Source organism: Pogona vitticeps, chromosome 4 (genome assembly GCF_051106095.1).
Source record: "Pogona vitticeps strain Pit_001003342236 chromosome 4, PviZW2.1, whole genome shotgun sequence".
Classification (NCBI taxonomy): domain Eukaryota; kingdom Metazoa; phylum Chordata; class Lepidosauria; order Squamata; family Agamidae; genus Pogona; species Pogona vitticeps.
The window spans coordinates 125,886,934-125,901,524 of record NC_135786.1 but is presented as its reverse complement, the minus strand read 5'-3'; the positions used below and the strand labels follow the sequence as shown (position 1 = coordinate 125,901,524).

General features: G+C 41.5%; 1 protein-coding gene across 1 annotated transcript in view; it reads left to right on the top strand.

Annotated features, from left to right (window-relative positions):
* ADCY10 (adenylate cyclase 10) overlaps positions 1 to 14,591 on the top strand; it is a 119,351-nt gene that overhangs the window by 72,944 nt on the left and 31,816 nt on the right. Inside the window, exons 19-24 of the mRNA XM_078393076.1 lie at positions 931 to 1,212; positions 2,107 to 2,463; positions 4,224 to 4,249; positions 10,093 to 10,169; positions 12,478 to 12,715; positions 14,459 to 14,566. Of these exons, the coding sequence (XP_078249202.1) occupies positions 931 to 1,212; positions 2,107 to 2,463; positions 4,224 to 4,249; positions 10,093 to 10,169; positions 12,478 to 12,715; positions 14,459 to 14,566 (1,088 nt within the window). The remainder of the gene's footprint in view (positions 1 to 930; positions 1,213 to 2,106; positions 2,464 to 4,223; positions 4,250 to 10,092; positions 10,170 to 12,477; positions 12,716 to 14,458; positions 14,567 to 14,591) is intronic.

Below are 14,591 nucleotides of genomic sequence, written 5' to 3'. Positions count from 1 at the left end.
TGGGTATTTTTAAAAGCCAATTAAAAACCTGGCTATTCAGGAAGGCCTTATCTCCGGGCACTATTTGATCTATCTTCTTTGTCTTTTTCCATCTTGAATGATTACTTATTCTTGGATACTGATGTTATTTTAATTGTTTACTTTGTCTGATGTATGCCACCCATAGAAGTTGAATGACTAGATGGGCGGGATGTAAATATAACAAATAAATAAAATAAATAAATATTGGCCATTTCTGACTCTGCAGTTTGGAAATATTTATAACAACCATAAAAATTACTTGCTATCAAGTAATTTTTTACTTTGGTAGCCCTTATGGGTTTTTCTAGATATAAAACAGTAAGACGTGGTTTACCACTTGGTCCTGTGGGATCATACGGCTTACTCAAAGCTGCACAGATGGTTGGGCACATAATACATCAGCCACCAATAAATGTTTCCTTTGCCTGTTGATTGATTAGACAGTGGCAACAGCACCTGAAAATTCTTTCAGTGAGCCTTAAAATATACTTAATAGTAACTATGTTCGATTTAATATACCAAAGTAACATACGTTTTATTCATTACACCTAAAATGTAACTTTGTAGTTATTATTTATTTATTTAAAATATTTATATCATGCCTTTCTCAAGAGGACCCAAGATAATATTGAAACAACCAATATTAAAAGCTAAAAAAGTTATTACAGTATTGAAAAAAAAAGCAAACAGATATCAAAATAAGAAACAGTAGATAAAAACAGCTTATTCCCATTCTACAAATTTAAAAATGATAATAACAAAATAATAAACAATAACAAATTGCTAATTGTTATACATTACACCCAAAAGTAATTAGATGCAGACAACTTTGTTAGTTGTAATTAGTTATTTTCTAGTTCTGGCCTTCATTACATTTCTGACCATGTGACTTGACTTTTTGCGGCGTAGGAATTGCCCTGGCAGAACTGGACAACATGAATCCTTCAGAGCAGATGGTGGTAAAGTGTGCATCCATTATCGGCGTAACCTTTACCACTGAGTTCTTGCTTCATATCCTCCCTGAATGGACCAAGGTGAAAATGAACCAAACCTTGGCAGCCCTGGTGGAATCTCATATCTTCCAGTGTTTCAGAGGGAAAAAAAAACGGATTGCCACCCAAAAATGGGATGTCGTCTCCAATGAACTCTACGTTTGCTCCGCAGTTATGAAATCCATGGGAGAAGAGTCTGGTAGGTACATTTTTAGAAAAGAGATATTCAAACACTCCAGTTTGAATTCTTGAGGGATAAGCAAGCCTTATATAGTGAAATTGTTAGGGGTTCCTGTATGTTTATTTCATATTAAAATGTTGATGAACGTATCTTAAATACATGATGTATGTACAGGACTCTATCGCTAGCCTTTATCTTCTGCTAAGCCTCTAGCTTGGCCTTTGTGAGGGCCAAGGAGAGCAAGCTTTGGTTAGTACCTGTTCTGAGAGATGTCCATATGCCTTATATAATCTCCCACAACCAATGTGAGAAAGACTATGATACCAGAGCATGAAGGATTTAGGGACAGCCAGCCTTAATGGAGAAAAAAATCCTGTCTTAATGTATTTTCAGAACAGGAATGGGGAGGGCAATCTTTTCAGCCTGGGAGCTGCAGGCTGGATTGCTGGGGCACACACTTGTATGCACATTCATACCTTAGTGTGCAGATCTAGAGATATTCAAACATTGCCTCCTTGCCTGCTGAGATCCAGGAGTGCTGAACCCGAAAGACAATGCCTCTCCAGGCTTTGTCATAACAGAGGTCACAGGAGTTGTGTTTGAGAGAGGCTTTTAATTCAGCAACCCCCACCGAGACTGCTGTTCTCACATGGCTAATGGTAGTGCTGGAACAGATGAACCACTCCCACCTTGTGGTGGATTGAATGGGTTGGAAAAAAAGTTGGAGGAAATCTCCTTCAAGTTTTTGAGGTACACTGGGGTAATTCCCTACCCCTGATGTAGAATCTAAGCAGCAGTGGTGCTTGTTCTGTTCTGCCCTGTAAGGAACCTTTCAAATGCTAGGAGTAGTAGATGGGTGATGGAGGCATTTCTTGATAGAAGAGTGAACCTAAATCCTGCCTTCTGTTTCAGATCCTGCATTGACTGTTTTCAAGAGGCTCAAGCAAGAGGAGCTGGTGATGCAGAGTGAAGTCATGGGGTTCTGCACACCATTGTTACAAGAAGCAGCCTATGAGCTCTGGCTGAAGAGTCAGAAAAAAGCATTGCATCTCAAATGTGCTCATTACCTCGCGTTGCGGGCTCACCGATGTGAGTGCTGTGGGGAGGGAGACTTCATTTCCTTCCACCGGTATGCAGTGGACAGCATTCTGGAAAACATATCTTCCTTGGAGCCAAAACCTGAGAAAACCCAAGAAAGAAGGCTGACTGAGGCTGCTGGAGAGATTGTTTCAGAAACATTAAAAAAACTGGACTCCACCGCCTTTGAAGGTAGTATTGAAAGTCTTAAATGGTATAAGGCTTTGAAAATGGTGGTGCAATAATCATTTTTCCTTAATGTGGATTAGATTCAGTTCCCGTATGACACATTCCAGGGTGATGGCAGAAGCCTAAGGCAAAAGGCATAATTATTTCATAAAGAACAAATAGTAAATGTCAATGAGAAATGCAAAGCAGAAGCAACAACAAAGATTTTCATTCATTCATTCATTCATTCATTCATTCATTCATTCATTCATTCATTCATTCATTCATTTTACATCCTGCCTATCTCCTGGAAAGGACCCAAGGAGCTTACAGAGACAAAAACTGTGTTAAGAGCTAAAAAAACCCACACACAATAAATTATTATGCTATTAAATAATAGTTAAACAGCTATGGCATTAAAACTGTTAGGTAAAAACAGTTGTAAAAGCCCATTAAGAACAGCAAAAACACAAAAGCCCCACAAGAAACAAGTGCAGCAGGTATAGGTTTACTTTAGGTTGGCACTACCTGCAGGTTTGCCTGCATGGACATTTTGCTGAGGAGTTTGTTTTTTCTGGGATTTCTTTTGTCCCCCCCCCCACTGTATGGCCTAGGAGGTGGGGCTTTCCTCCTTAAATGAGGGTGTGCCAGGACCTGGGCCCTTTTCCCTAGGAGGCTGAGATGAGGATGAAGACCAGGTTTGCCTACATGGATATTTTGCTGAGGAGTTTGTTTTTGCTGGGATTTCTTTTGCTCCCCCCCACCACATCGCCTAGGAGGTGGGGCTTTCCCTCCTTAAATGATGACCCTAATATGGTAAATAGGAAAGCCAATTAGCATTGCATACACCTGGGAGGCAGGAAAGTTTTAAGAGTCGGATCATACTTCCGCACTATTAGAGAGCAGGCCAGGTAGGTGGGGCTTGTCAGCCATGGAAGGCAGCCCATCTAGTAGAAGGAAAACTCCAATTTCAAACCTCCACTGCATTGTGGCTATATTCCTTCATGGAAAAGGCTTCAGGAGTTAACCTAGAGGCAAAATCCAGAGCTGGAGTCCAGAAGGCAGTTTGTCGTTCTGCCAACTCCTGCGATGTTGCTGGAACCAGTTGTATTGGCTCTTGCCTTTTCATTGGACCATTTCAGCAATGTGGAGAGGCGGGATTTGCTGCTTGGGTAACAGCCTATCCTCCATATTCCTTTACCCAGGCTTCATGCTCTGGAGAGGACACTTCTCGATACATAACATGTTACCATAGTCTCTCAAGACTGAAGGATGCCTATGAGATGAGAGGTTGGCACTACCTGCTTAGTGGGATTTGGAGACTATACTTCTGTTAATGCATCCTAAAACAGCGTTTTCCTTTTTTGCAGCCATATCACACTGTTGGCTCATATTTAGCTTGTGATCGACAACAATTCCAAGATCCTTCTCACTTGTAGTATTGCTGAGCCAAGTATCCCCCGTAACTGTAACTGTGCATTTGGATTCTTTTTCCGAGGTGTAGTACTTTGCACTTATCCCTGCTCAATTTCATTCTGTTGTTTTCAGCCCAGTGCTCAATGCTCAGGATCATTTTGAATTTTGCTTGTCTTCCAGGGTATTTATTTGCTGTACCACCCAACCTCGTGTCCTCCACAAATGTGATAATCATTCGCTTCACCCCCTCATACACAGCTCCCTTTCACTTAGTATTTTGGTTGTTTGGGATGATACTCTGCTTTTCATGGCTAAATGTTGTTATTTTCTTTACCTTCTCTCTCCACATTAACTCTTTTTTGTGCCAGGCTGTCCCAGGAACACTGACAAGAAGGTACTTGTAACATCTCTTGAGAAGCTAGACCATGCCTAGAAGGGAGGTGGCTGTCTTTTGCTTGCTGCCTGTAATTCTCACAGATTCTAACATGGAAGGCAGAGAGGGGACTGTTCCACCCACTGCTCAAAACTTCTGATAGGTTCTGCAATGGAGACACCACTAGTATAGAAGCATTGCTGGATGTTTACTTTCCACCTGGGATCCAAAATGTGCAAGTGTTTTCAGGTGGCTAGATCTCAAAAGATGAATCTTCAGCTGCAACCCCCTGGAGCCATTCTTTTGCTATGGAAGCATGGAGCTGTCTTATGATCTACAGTGGACCCTCTACTTACAGAATTAATCCTTATTGGAACGGTGGCTACAGGTCAAAAAGTCTGTAGGTCAAATCTCCATTGACCTACAATGCATTGAAAACCGATTAATCCCGTAACCGCCCGTTTTTATTCCATTTTTGTTCCATTTTATTTTGTTTTTTTCTGGTCTGTATGTTAATAATAATAATAATAATAATAATAATAATAATAATAATAATAATAATAATAATAATAATAATAATAATAATAATAATAATAATAATAATAATAATAATTTATTGTCATTGTAAGTATATACACATACAACGAAATTCACAGACACCCAGAGACCAGACACATGCACACACGTAAAATTCCCAAACACTCCCCACCCACTAAAAGTGCCCCACTAAAAATACAAACATCTACATGTTGATTATCTGGCTGCAAGTTGAACCTAAATGGCCAGAGAAGTCTGTAACTCGAAAAGTCTGTAAGTCAAGCCGTCTGTAAGTTGAGGGTCCGCTGTACTACATCCTGTTCATTCTGTTAAACAAATCCGATTGTTATGAGCCAGCCAGTCCTTTCTGAACTATGGAAATCTTAACAGGAGTTTCAAGACATGTATGATGTTCGAGGAGTGGTTTACCAATTGCTATCAGCAGTGAGTTTCTGTGGCCAAACAGGGATTTTGAACCAGGTTGTTCATAACACCACAAATTGCACAAGTAGCAAGGGTTTTCTCAATCAATCATAAACTCATTAGTTTGGAGCTGTGCCATGGTGATTAAATTAAGACAGCCCTAAACAGCTCCATGCACTCCATGCTTGGCATTTGCCCATGGAGGTGTTTTTTTAACTAGTTATTTTTAATCTCTTTCCTGTGCATTACCTCTTCTGTTGCATTTTGCTTCTTTTCCTCCCTTCTTCTTTAATCACATTTTAAAAGCCTTGTGCCTTCACTTTTTCTCTCCCTAATTCTCCTTCTTTTTGTACTTGGGAGCTACTGCACTAGCCATGTGAGGCATTTAAATGATCGTGTACCCATGAGTAGCTCCTCCTAAGTTTCCTTGATGTTCTACAATGTGGGTGCAGTGGTCAAGCCAACAAATAAACAGGGCATTTCCCTATACCACAAATTTTTGATGCTCTTTGCAATCTGCCTAGTTCATTCTCTACCACAGTGGTCCCCAACCTTGGGCCTCCAGATGTTCTTGGCCTTCAGCTCCCAAAAATCCTCGCCAGCAGAGGTGAAGGCTTCTGGGAGTTGTAGTCCAAGAACAGCTGGAGGCCCAAGGCTGGCGATCCCTGCTCTACCATAAGCAGGAAAGAAGAGTCCCAGCAGTCTCCTGCACCATGAAAGGAAGATGGAAGACAAAGGAAAACTGTGACACAAATATTTGCATATCTTTCTATATAACGGCCACATAGAGGAAATGCCCTCTCAATCACTGTCCTTATTTGCTGGTTATTAAATCTAGCAAATGGAGTATGCTTGGGTGAATCTGGATGTGGTGAATGCATCATTGCCTGTCTATAGTGTGTAAAAAAATGGTAATGCGGTCACCCCTGGGGCGGGGGGGGGGGGGTAATCCATTCTAGAATCGTTTGTGGTAACTAGTACTGAATAGTTACTACCTGACCCCTTCCCATAATTTGTAGGGAATGTATTCAGGGGAAGATACTCCTGGGATGTCCATTTATCTAGAATCTACAACTGTGCCAGTCTGGATTCAGGCCTGGTTTGGGAATGAAAATGGCTCTGATCATTTTTCTGAGAGAGTGATAATGGAAACGGGACGTTACTTGTGCTCAGTCTCTCTGTGGCTTTAGATACGTTTAAATCACAGTATGTTGCAAGACTAGTTCTGTGCTGTGGTGTCTTCCAAAATGATTATTTCCTTTCCTTTCTACATGGGCTTCTGTATTTTATTTACAAATAAAATGCTGAGTCCAATGTGGTGTAGTGGATAGAGTGACGGATGAGGACCCTGGAGAATAGGGTTCAAATCCCCACTCAACCATGGAAACTGACTTGGGGAGTGGAACAGGTAAAACCACTCCTTAAATATCCATTTACCTTGAAAACCAGTGCTCTGCCTTACCCGATGAAACTCGATCTCTTTCAGTCTGTCACGCCAGATATGGTGGACAAAGCCCTTGACCCTTGCCCGGCCTGGCTAATCAAAGCAGCCAGGCCTATAACAACAGAATAGGCCACAGCAATAATTAATGGGTTTCTCCGGGAGGGCAAGGTTCCCTTTGCCCTCAAGGAGACACTTATTAGGCCCATTAGGAAGAAACCAAATTTGGCGGCGGATGAAATTGGCAATTATAGGCCCGCCACCAGTGTTTCTTTCCTCAGCAAAGTGGTAGAGAGGGTGGCAGTGGACCAGCTCCAGGCCCTTTTGGATAAAACCAATGCCCTGGATCCATTTCAGTCGGGCTTCAGGCCGCGCCACGGTACAGAAACGGCATTGGATGTCCTGTTTGATGACCTGCTGAGGGAGGCCGACAGGCAAAATGTCTCTGTTGGTCCTTCTTGATATCTCAGCCACCTTTGATACCATCGACCACGGTATCCTCCTGGGGACGCTCCCCGAGCTGAGAATTAGTGGTCTGGTGCTAGCCTGGCTCTGATCCTTCTTGGAGGACTGTCCCCAGAGAGTGCAGCTTGGAGGGAGTGCATCGGCTCCGTGGAATCTTAATTGTGGAGTTTCGCAAGCTCAATTATCTCCCTAATGCTGTTTAATATCTACATGAGGCCACTGGGTCAGGTCATCAGGGGGTGTGGGAATTCATGTCATCAGTATGCTGATGACACCCAGCTCTACATCTCCTTTTCTCCAACAACAGTGGATGCTATTTTGTCCCTTCAGCGCTGTCTGGAAGCGGTATTGAAATGGATTCAGGTGAATGGTCTGAGGCTGAACCCGGACAATACTGAGGTCCTGAGGGTAGGTGGCCCCAATGTCAGGGAGGGAGGGCATTAGGCCTCCTGGAGGATGCACAATATGCACAAAAGCATAGTTCTAGGTTTCAGTCCTGGAACCATATCAACTACATGTTTCTATGTTTCATATCTTTAGACACATTTTCCTCTGAAGACTGGAAGAGAATGAGAGTTCCAAGGCGCACCGTTAGCAGGGGTAAGGGCTAATTATTAGAAAATGACAGGTGATGGCTAAAAAATGGGAAGCTGACAGGTGGGACATCTATGTCCAACTTCAAAATCCAAAACTGAGTATAATCCTCTCCTAATGAAGCATCTCCTGGCCTGTGTCACATCTGAAGCAACTGAACATAATTTAACTTTGCAGGAGAGGATTCTTCAGAGGGAAAAAAACCCCAAACTCTTTTTGTCATATGTGAAGCTGACTGATAAAGAGGACAGGATGCTGAGAGTCTAACTGGGAAGGAAAAATTGTCTTGGAATCAAAAAATAAGCACATAACATGAGAAGGGAATTGTGGAGCTGATCTAGTTGGAACATGATATTCAGGCTCTCTTGCTACAAATCATTCTAAAGTGTTTGATGCCTTATTGTCAGATCTAAGCATATCCTACACTGAGCTTCCTTGACCTGGACCCCTCCAGATGTTTTGGACTCCAGTTCCCAACAGCCTTTGCCAGTCTGCACACTACAACTCCTATTTAATGGAGTTTTTTTTTCAGGGCTGGACATAGAGCTCATTTCATTGCAAAACCTTCCCCAGCTTTAAAGAACTTCTTATCTCCAACCACAGATAGAAAATACCTGCTGGGGTATAAAGAAATAATGAGTCAGAACTTGCTATTCACTATGACAAAATTATAACAAAGATGAGCTTTGTTCAAGTAAAAGCAAAAATATGAAGTTCCCTGGTTTCTTTTTAAAAAGTCCAGTGAATTTACTTAGTGTTGTTCAGAGACGCACATGATTGTCTTCACATTTCATTTAACATGCTTTGTTTTGCAGTTGGTTATTGCAAGGTAAATGTACCAGTCGTATTCCTGACACATGTAACTCTAAGAAAGGAAGAAAAATGGGAATACACCTAGGGCACACACATTCGTCGTATCGTATCGTATCATTCCTTTTAGTGCCTAATTTGACCCTGAGATCACACTGACACAGGAGCTATTTCTGTTTCTGGTGCAGTCCCATGTAGCAGCATGTAAATAATGCATATAGGGACTGATTGTGAATCTTTCCCAGTGCATGTAAATCAGGTCAGAAGGATTTGTATGACTTAGCTCCACTCAGGTTATTGCAACAGCTTATTGATATGAGCAACCCCTTAGAAAATCTGAAGGAAATGATCAATAACTACTGTAACTTCACACAACATGAGCCCTGATGCAGAATAAAAATGGTACCCAAGCATACTTTTTAAAGCTACACCAAGGCTTCCATGACTGGTATACCAATGCTGAGAGGGTTTCCAGCTATTGACAGTACTGGGGTCAGGACAGGAGAGTCATTGCCCGCTCAACATGTGGCAAAAATGTGCCACTGGAGCTGCCCTCTGGGAAGAACATCACCCTCCCCCAGCCACCACTGGCCACATTGGCAGTTACTTTATCACTGGCCAGCTGACAACATTGTTCTTGCTGGGAAGCAGTTCCAGTGGCTCCGTTTTCATTACATGTCATTACATGCTGTACCAACTCCAGTGCTGTCAGTAGTGGCAGGAAGCTTCTGCTACTGGCCGGCCAGCCAACTAGCTGGTGGTTTCTCCATGTCCTATTGGATGCATTAAAACAGGCCATGTAAAACAGGCAATTTCATGCCTGTTGGCAGATAAGTCACAATAAAAAGCCTACTGTGAGGGGCCCCTGTGCCATTCCATGACAACACCAAGAGTAGTCGCAGAAATAGGCTCTTTTACTGAGCAACAGGCCAACAAGGCCATTAACATGAAACACTTAACTCTGGGAACCATTGAGTTAACTTTACTCCCTCAGTCTTTAGGGTGCTACCCCTGTATAGTCTTTACTGGGAGTTGTGGAGCTCTGCTTTTTCCACCAGGTCAATGACCCCTCACAGGTAGGCAAGGCAAAGTGTCTCGCAGCAGAGATGCTGGATGCAGACTGTCAAGTGTCTCTGGAGACAAGCAGTAAAGGCTTCTTTCCCCTGCCACTCCCTCTAAGTCCCTGGCAGGGGCCTGTAGGTACAGTCATCTTCTTGGGCTACTCATCCAAACTCCACACAAAATTGGTGGGGGAAGAAGACCTTCTTGAGACTTGGTGAGGAGGATGACCATGGGGGTTCTCCATTGGAGCTGCTTGCTCCTGGTGCTTCTTCTGGCAGCCATAAGCCTGACATTGGTTCTCAAGCCTCTGAGCCTCTTGGCACCTCACCTGGTTCTAATGGACCAGGGCTGCTTCCTCCAGTGGCACCAGTAGCTCTACCCAATAGATGGTTCTTTGATCTCGTCTGTGGACCATCTCCTAGTCATTCTTCAACTTCAGTGGTGAGACAGCAACAGCACCTCCTGGGCTTCATACGCTACCCAATCTATGGTGTCCACCCAACTCCTCTCCTGTCTCCCACCCCTCCTTAAGTCTGAGTCCCGCCATGGTCACACCTGTGGTTTTGATGGTGTTGTCCTCCTCTGCTGTGCCAACATTACAGTCCACAGGTGAGTTGCAGGTAGGGCATCTGGCTGGTGTTCTCTGAGAGATAAAGAGCCCACTCTTGCAGCTAAGGCCCCATAGTATAGTTCCTACCATAGTCATGTGATTAATCTGTTCCCCGCGCAGGGGCTCTAGACAATTTAAGCTTCTGACCACCTTTATATTGTATTTTAAAATTTTTATGTGCAGATTTGAAACATGTAATGGGTCCTGTCATTGAGATCATTTTACTCTTAAATGATACATACCAAAGTAAAACCTCTTTTGGATTCAGATCAATAAACATAGATGAAATGCAATCTCTCTCTCTCTCTCTCTTTTTCCAAAGGAATTACAACACCTAGTACAATGTTCTAGGATGATTCATTTATCTCTCTCTCTCTCTTCTCTCTTCGTAGATGCTGGACAGAGAAAATTCACCTTAGAAGAATCATTTAGGTTTGCTGAAAATTACTTTCAAGTTCCTGGGAATTTTTACCATTACTGGGTGTGTGTGTGTGTGTGTGTGTGTGAGGCAGCTGGTTATATAGCACTCAAAGACAGAAGGAGCAGATTTTGTCCTTCTTAAAACCACACACCATAAACAAACATCACATGTCCATATTAGCAGACATAATTACATTAACCAATTCAATGTGATATCATAAACACTGTCCCAAATCCAAGAACGTTTTGTAAATGTAAGAAATAACATTATAGAAGTCATTAGTATAAACAGCTCATAATAAACATTTTTAGACAGCAGAAATGGAAATTCATTCATTCATTCATTTAACTCACTTTCATTTATATCCATTTGTCCCAATGTGGGCCCCCAGGATGTTCTGATTGGCAAACTTACAACGTGTGAACTGGATGGAACAAGTGTCAGGTGGCTACACAGGTGGTTACAGAATGCTACCCAGAGAGTGCTTATCAATGGTGCCTTCTCAAACTAGGAGGAGGTAACAAGTGGGGTACCACAAGGCTCAGTCCTGGGCCTGATGCTCTTCAATCTTTATATTAACAACTTGAATGAGGGGGTGTATGGAATGCTTATCAAATTTGTTGATGGCACAAAATTGGGTGGAATAGCTAATAGCCTGGAAGACAGAAATAACATTCAAAAAGTTATTGACAGGCTCAAGCACTGCACTGAAAATAACAGAATGAAATTTAACAGGGATAATTGTAAAGTTCTCCACCTGATGGTTGTTCTATCCAGCCCACACCTAGCTAGCTTCCTAATCATATTATCACTTGGGGCACTTTGTCAAAAGCTTTGCCGAAGTCAAGATATATTATGTGTACAGTATTCCCACCATCTGCTAGGGAGTTACTATAAATTTATCAAATAGTTTGCAAGAATGTATCCCCTGTATTAAATATTGACAATAAGTTACATACAGATTGTCACTAGACCCTGTCAAAAGGCACTGCCAAAATATATATAATGGCTGCTCTTGATGTTTACTTTCAGTGGCTGAATCATGTTACACATGGTATGCCAGTGGAAGGATGATGATGCCACCAAGCAGAGGGCAATTTTTTGGTAATGATAAAGTCCCTATTTCTCTCCTATGACTTTTCCAAATCCTGTGAAATCACTAGCATTGTGTGAAAGCCAGAGGAATGTGGAACAGTATAAGGAAGTATTTAATTACAGAAAATTGTCACTGCTAGATGATGTTACCAGCAAGAGGAGATTTTTCAGTAATTAAATACTTCCTCCTGTATTAATGTTTATTTTATGAATTCATTTTTATATACATTAATTTTCCCATGCAAGAGGAAGCCACACTGTTACCTCTGACAATTCATCAGAGATAAACTGGGAATTCCACTTTGTATCTCTTTATAGAGACAGTGAGGGTAGGACCTAAATGAAGTGTGGACAAGGTCCCAGTTGTGTTCCTTTCTCTGTGTAGGGAGAAGCTAGGAGCTTCCTACCTTTCACTGCATGATGAAAGTAAAAAGTAGAGTCAGAGGGGCAGAGTTTCATGACAGGGGGAGAGGACTGGAGATAGAGACCAACTCTCTTGATACCATGTAGTCCACTGATTTGATCCTATTCTTAAACTATGCTTTGGCAGCTTCCTTCATGTTATGTCCCCCTCTATTTCCTTTAAGATAAAAACTGTGCAGAGATTTTTGCCTGAGCCTTTGCTGATCAAATCTAATACACTACTTATTATACCAGATTGGCTATCCCCTAATGAAGGCTCTAGAAGCTGTTCCTAGGTACTGGTGTCTTTTAAAATTTCATGTAAGGATGAAGAACCAAGCTTATAGCAAGAGTCCCTGAATTTTCTGTTCCTATGTCCATTCCAATAGAGCTGAAGTTACAGAATTAAAGTTCCTAAAGAGGATGGATGAAATCATCTTGCTGATTGACACAGGCAAGAAAAGTGTCAAGACCACGGAGTCCTCTGAGTGTCAATGTGAAGAGATTCTAGAATCTGTCATTGTGCCCTTGTCTCAACACTGTTTGGCTCTTGGCAATTACACTTTGGCATTTTATTACTTATTGGAATGTGCATCCGGTTATGTTCATCTCTCCAATTACTACATGGTAGGCTGGACATGTCCATTGTTGTCTCTTCCAGGTTCTGATTCAGTTTCCCAACTCTTTCTTTTCCCTTTTCTGTGTTTTAGGTCTAAGTGTCTTTAAACACTCATGCTTCATATGTGGCTACATTTTACTTTTTCCAAATTGCACTTTAGTGAAATGTTAAAAGTATTAAATGATGACAGTGTAGTGGGACTTAGCATTATGGATACCAATATGCATAATTCTAGTGCCAATTTGGGAAATACTCTACTGGTATAAGGAATACGTTTGCCAGCTGATTCTGATCCCCCAAAATGGAGGTTGTTCTTTTTTGTTTCCTCGGCAGAAAAGCATAGAGTAAGGTTGGTTTGTAGGCTCATCAATTTCTTTTTATTTGTGCTCTTGTGATGAAGAGACTGAAACAAGTAAAATCAGGGAGCTGGACAGGGGACAGATTGTATTTGTCTTCAGTGTGGAAGGGATTGTCACTCTCGAATTGGCCTCCTCAGCCACACTAGATGCTGTTCCAATACTTCTATTCAGAGCACGTTACCGTAGTCTATCGAGGATGAAGGATGCCTACAAGAGATGAAGCGACAATGTTTGCTTGGTTGAACACTACAGGTACTCCCACCCATCTATGAAATAATCAGTTTCTCAGAGCTGAAATCCCCGGAGAATGGGATTGTGGTGTCCACCCTCGTGCCCCTTTGCTTGACCTTCAAGCCCCCAGAGCACACAAAGGCAGACACTCTCTTCTTTTACACTTGCTGCCACCAGGTGATCTCTAAATCACCATTTACCTCAGAAAGACTCAGGTCCACACTTCAAGTCCTTTAAAATAAAACTTTGGTTCAGTGAATACATAGATTAATTCGTGAATATCTTCAGGATTTAATCATTCCTCAGAAGTTCCCCAAACTACACATTCTATTACACTCTCTGACTCTACTCTTACTGACTCAATCTCTCTTAATCTCCTCACTGACTTGAACGCTCTTAATCTTACACTCTGCCTCAAATATTGACTCAGGCTCTGCCTCTTATAGCATCTGTCTCGGCTCCACCTCTCTGCAACATTAATATTCATAAACCATTATATTACATAACATAGACCATAGATCAAATAAATAGAGAATGCTACAGGGATAAAGAGGGATATAACAGGTAGGGAAGAGAAAATTATTGGAGATTATTGCAGAGTCGTATATGAAATGTTGAAATGTCAGAAAAATTGTATTTTATGAGATATCAGTTAAACTGGAATGGTGTTAATTGAGTATTATGTCTGAGATTGTAGATAAAGAAATGAAACTTTTGATAATACACGTAATTATAGGAAAAATTTGAAGAAAACAGAAATACGTTTATTTTTAAAGGGAAGCAACAATGTGGAATGATTTTATAGTTGGACTCAAAATATGGACTGGAAAGCATAGATAAAAGAAGAATGTGAAGGTCCAATCAGGGACTGAAGATATTAGTAACTATAGTAATTCTGGTAAAACCTGTTAAGTTGTTCTTTTTTGTTATTTTTTTTATTTTTGTAGAATTGTATAAGTAGATGTAAAGGTACCCTTGCGCTCTCTCGAATTTTACCCTTCCTCTACTACCCATGTCCACTCCCCCGGCCCTCCAGCCCTCTATCCCCAAATCCTATCCCTATTGAAAATGGATTTTGAAAATTAATTTAAAAAGAAGGATATATATAACAGGAAGAAATTCAGAAAGTAAATGTTCTGTTCTGTGTCATTCTTGTTTGAGGCTTTCATGTATTTGAACACAGCAGAAAGTCTGTTGAAATCTTCAGAGGACAAGCGGAATATAATTAGTCACTTTGAGGAGTCAGTTTTCTACAGTCTGAAAGGAGAGGTAAGATGTCATGCTGAATCTCATG